We start from the raw sequence: 5567 nt of genomic DNA on the forward strand, positions 1-5567 counted from the left end.
AGTTAACTAAACTAAATCAACTAATTCAAAATTAATGTCGACATCAGTACTGGGTGAACATTAATATCATACCACAATCTGACAACAACTCATCACTGCAGAATATCATTCTAATCTTTGCAGAATTTATCCAGCCTTAAAGTTCACCAGTTTAACATTGGTTTTGAACTTGTCCATCCATAACATATAGGGCCCTATCTTGTACACGGCACAAACAACTTTGTACACATGTATCATTTGTATTTTGAACCCGTGCAAAGCGGGCCCAAAACAGCGCAAAAAGGAGGCGTGTCTCGGCGCAAGCATTCCCCAGTGCTATTTTGCAGTTCCAGAAAACAATTCTGCCACTGACCAGATAAAACCTAGTCTATCTTAATGCTATTTTAAGCGTGCATGCTTGGCCATTATATAGTGGGTGCACAACGCGCATACACTTTGATTCTCTCATCAACACTGATGCAGCAGTTTTTATTTTTGCAAATCATAAATTATAACAAGGAAAAATATGAACACATGAGGGAAATCATTGATGTAAAAAATGTAGGCCCAGCTTACACATTTACCCAAATTTTTCAGGGTAATTGTAGTAATGACGGATCAGACTTGTTTGCCCAATAGTGGCAAGACGCATATGTATATAAGAACATCTAACAAATTAGTTTGTCCATCAAGAACCAGGAAAAATAAGAATTTAAAAATACTAATTTTATAACTTACAGTTTATTGCTGTTAAAATACATTTTGTTGGTGTGTCTTTTTATCTTACACTGTTAACCCTTTCTACCCCACAAGAAAATCCACACTACAAAGTGTAGAAATTAACATTGACAGTGTTGCAGTGAGATAATTAAGGGGATGTGTAAGTTATTTTTGACCATTAGTGATGAACACATGCTGTTAACAAGCAGAATTATGGAAGTAAATAGGAACAACAGGCATTACACATTGCACTTATTATATGGGCTATGTGCACAATCGTAGTTTCGAACTTCCACTTTTGTCAGAAGTCGGCATATCAGTTTCCGGTCTACGAATGGTCATCCGCATCCACTAATAAACAAACAAGATGAGTGCTGCTGTTGTACGAAAAAAAGAGTTCTTAAACACATATAAGTTTCTAAGAACTGTAGACGTCCGTTTCACACCCGTTTGCAGTGTGTGTTGCGGTGCAGGAGCGTGCTGTTAGTGCGTTCACATATTATGATGCGAGCGTTTCCAGTGAATAACTGATCCGCGGCTGTACAACAAGCACATAGCACACAGCAGTCTCCTATGCACCATGTAAACAGGTTAGGGCTTTCACTTTTCACTGGTGTGGTACAAATACAGCGATCGTTTCCACGCCGAATCTATTTCTGCTGTGCTGCAAACGCTGGTGGTCAAAATGATAAAGATTGACCTGTAAATGTAATTTCACCATAAATGCGTTTAATTAAATAAAATGTAGTAATCTCACTATAAATGCACATTTAATCAAGGAAAACTATAATTTACCTCAACCAGGCGACAGAATGAACAACACTCGTCTCAATCGTGGAGGTGGAAAAATAAGTTATTTGTGACATGCAAGATCTATTGTTTTAAAATTAAAATGCAAAAGAAAAGGCAAGTCGGCTGCTTTTGTCAATTTCAAGTTTTAATTTAAATTATTTGCGATTTTAATATAGGAAATATTTGACCACTTGCTTGAGCAACTTTGTACAGCCGCGGATCAGTTATTCACTGTGCAAACGCATCATATGAACGCACTAATAGCACGCTCCTGCACCGCAACACACACTGCAAACGGGTGTGAAACGGACGTTAGATCCACTACAGTTCTAAGAAACTTATATGTGTTAAAGAACTCTTTTTTTCGTACAACAGCAGCACTCATCGATCTTGTTTGTTTATTAGTGGATGCGGATGACCAGTCGTAGACCGGAAACTGATATGTCGACTTCTGACAAAAGCGGAAGTTCGAAACTACGGTTGTGAAAAGCCTATGGCTTTATTTCTGTCATAGCTTGACCATCTGTACAGAGAAGGATCATATGTGTTTAGGACATGTGTTCACGACGCCTTTACGATCCATAAACCTTTCTCCTGATACCAGAGAAAGAGACAAATGGCCCTTGTGCATATCAACTGAAGAGGCAAGGGATTTTGACCACCCCTTCAACCTTAAAGGCTGATGCAAACAAAAGTGGCGACGCGAGCATGTCTTGTACCTCTGTGTAAATTAAAAAAAGAGGATTTTGTTTGATTTGTGAGAACTCTTGCACACGGACTAGAATACAACAATTTAATCCTTGAAATTTTGTCCAAGATTAAACTTCTTCAATACTGCAAATAGGTGAGGCCATTCAATTTGATTGAAAACCTTCTCCATAGTACATTATGTTACATTATGTACATTATGTTGAAGTTGGAATGAAACCGGTTTGAACACTGACTGCATCTTTAAATAAACCACATAATGAGCTCCAGTTTTAAAAAATTAATAAATAATAATAAAACAAATGTGATGTTATACGTAGCGTTTCATTCATGTCATATTAATACTGATAGACTATCAGTATTAAAATAACATGATAATATTATTTTAGGGGTCTATCAGAATCTTTTTGTGCTGCTTTTAAAATACTTAAAAATGCACTGCAATATAGTTATTGCCTTTTTGATAAAACAACATGCAACAAATTCTCACATGTTTTTCTGGTCCTCTACTAGACTGAAGCACAGGCTTTTCTTATTTTACCTCTAATTACTAATTACTTAGCTGACCCTAAAAACAGACCATACAGAAACCCTTTAAATCCCAACAGAACATTAAACACCAACAGATCTCTTTATACATATCCTATATTGGATATTAGATAGTCCAAGGTATTTTTGTTTATCTGTACTTCCAGGGTTCTTCCCACTGGAGCCTCGCTTTCGATGTGTGAGAATCAGCGTATTGTGGGCTGTTTCTAAACAGTTCAAAATTGAACTTTTATTTTGCCATATCTCAACTTTTTGGTGTTGCAGTTTTAGTATTAAAACATGATTTAAAATGTATTTTAAAGTTCAATGTGTATATTTGAAAGGTTCATTTTAGCTTAACTTAGTTAACTTTAGTGCACTTTTTTTAACTTTTTTCACAATGGAAAGACTTTGTTTTTCACTAATACTTTTTTCAAGGAAAATAACAGCTATATAATCCTATTGTTATATTAATAAAAAAGAATGCAAAACACCCTGTCGTGGCTTTATGGCTAACTGTAGCAGCTGTAAAAATAAGTATGCGGTTTCATTCCCCTTACGATGCTAAAATCCTTTTAAATCAAAGCAGCAATATTCCCAATATTGGAAGCCTGTGACTTTAGTGAGAGTCACTTAAAGTGGTCTTTGTTCCTCATACTCTTGTTTGTCAAATGTCTTCTAAATTTGTTAAGTTTATGGCTCAGTTGTTGAATATTTTTATGATCATACAAATATTTACACGTTTAAATTTTTCTATAAAAGCAGCTGAATGTGAGAGGTTTCTTTGTTTGCTGAGTGTGTGTGTATATATATATATATATATATATATATATATACCCGAAACCTAGCAGTCTACTAATACTCTAATAACACTCTCATTAATTGGCTTGTAAGTCTAATGTTACTTATAATAAGTGTAATAACAGAATGTGTTAAAGGGACCATCAAAATAAAGTGAAACCATATATATATATATATATATATATATATACAGTAAACACAAGCAGAAAATGGTCATTTGAAAAGAATAATGTTTCATTGGAATTTATTTTTCCCAGATGTAGGAAATAAAAACCTGATTTAAAAAAAAAAAGTGTTCTTTGACCCGTTTCCTAGTAACATCCATTTGCCTTGATAGCCAACAAGAATTTATGACCCCGACACTTTGGTAGGGAGGTCACTCTAGCAACAGATCAATGTGATGGGGGCTAAGTGGTTTATTGGGGGTCTTGCTTCAGTTGGATGCACTCTGTTTAGACAGCAGGAAAAAAATAGTTAACAAAGATGGAAAACAAAATGTACCAGTAATTGAAGTTACATCTGACCTGAAGAAACCAGCTAAGACCAATAATTTAATTTGTTAATATTTAAATTGTAAAACTTTTAAGAGCGTAACTAATTTTGACTCTGTATGGGAGGAGGCACCAGTATAAAATACAGTCCAGACAAGCAAGGAACACAATAAGGGAGCACAGTGCAACAGAGGCTTGAACCAAGGTTGAACAAGCCACATCCTTCAAGACAGCAGAGATGACCTCCTCCCAACTTCACCTCAGTTTCTCCCTGCTCTGTTTGGCCATGACAGCAGGCATCATATCAGGCGGTCGATCTCACATGGTCTTGAACTCTGCGCTTCAGGCATCTCATGGCACTTCAGCTGATGAAGAGGTAAGCTTTGAAGGTCACACTCAGAACCTCAACGCATTTGAATAGAAAGTAACACATCTTGGAAGCACATATCTTTGTTTTAAGGCATAATAAAAGTATTGCAACCTGAAAAAATGCTTTAATTCTTCAGATGCCAGAGAGATACTCCCTTCCAGAGCTCCAGTGGTTGCTCAGTAACCCAGACCTAGCAGCCATCCAGTCTGACAGCCCATCTCTGGGATTACTACAGAGTGGACTGGACCTAATGAGGAGAGACAATGGAGAAAAAGAGCGAAAGCCGGGCTGCAAGAACTACTTCTGGAAATCCAGAACAGCATGCTAACCACAGGCAGACCAACGGGTTCAAACCCGAGACATCTGCCGCTATCGACACTCTGCCGATCACATGCTCGTTCTCTTTCCTGAATCCACACTCGTCGTATGACATTCACTGTCTTTGACAGGAGTGAGTCTGAGTAATTGTAGCCATTATCTGTGAAGAGTGTTCCTTAATCTCGGTATTATCTTGCTCTGAAGCATTGACTGCTTGCAATAAACTGAATACAGCATAAAAAATGCTGGCCTGAGATATTTTGTTTGCTGCTGGGTTTATATATATTAGATGTTACAGAGACAATCTAAGTTCTCCAACAATACACACACACACACACACACACACACACACCACATAGGACAAACCACATCCAACAGGGGTAATTGTATATGTAAAAGGAAGTTGTCTGAAAAAGATGCCTGGGTATTAACCCAGACTGGATAATAAAAAACAACATACAATCACAGCTGCACAATTAAATGTGCACCTTGACATACCTTAAGTTCCACAGAGTGAGTATTCATGGTCGAGCTGCAAATGCTTTGGTCAAATGGTGCCAGCAGTAGAAATATTGGGCTGTGGACAATGGGAACAGGAGTCTACCTTCTCTTGTAACTGTCAGTGTGGAGAAGCCTCAGATCACCAAGAGTGTTAGTGAATCTCAGAGATGGACCAGTGATGGTTTGGGTTGTAATATCATGGCATTCCCTTGGCCCACTATTTGTGATAGAGTGGTGCATCAATGCCAGTAAGTTGTGCCATTTCTTAAAATAATCCACCAATAAAACACAGCAAGACAGATTTGATGTTTTCCTCCACCAGCATCACATAGTGACCTGGCCAATGTTCTGCAAAGGGC

At 37.4% G+C, this 5567-nt stretch overlaps 2 protein-coding genes across 2 annotated transcripts in view; both read left to right on the forward strand.

Moving 5' to 3' along the window:
- Positions 1-5567, forward strand: part of LOC148981390 (uncharacterized) — a 208363-nt gene that overhangs the window by 96977 nt on the left and 105819 nt on the right. The window lies entirely within an intron of this gene.
- On the forward strand, positions 4183-4965 carry sst2 (somatostatin 2). The gene is made up of 2 exons (XM_039660244.2): positions 4183-4395; positions 4526-4965. Exons 1-2 carry the CDS (start codon positions 4258-4260, stop codon positions 4715-4717), a joined length of 330 nt encoding a protein of 109 aa, XP_039516178.1. The 5' UTR covers positions 4183-4257; the 3' UTR covers positions 4718-4965.

This window comes from Pimephales promelas, chromosome 5 (assembly GCF_988280905.1).
Source record: "Pimephales promelas chromosome 5, fPimPro1.hap1.1, whole genome shotgun sequence".
Taxonomy (NCBI): Eukaryota; Metazoa; Chordata; class Actinopteri; order Cypriniformes; family Leuciscidae; genus Pimephales; species Pimephales promelas.

Excerpts from the sequence above, each read along its gene's own strand:
- sst2 (XM_039660244.2), top strand. The coding sequence starts at position 4,258 with ATGACCTCCTCCCAACTTCACCTCAGTTTCTCCCTGCTCTGTTTGGCC. Across the intron at positions 4,396-4,525 it reads GCACTTCAGCTGATGAAGAG|ATGCCAGAGAGATACTCCCT; the intron begins GTAAGCTTTGAA and ends TTAATTCTTCAG.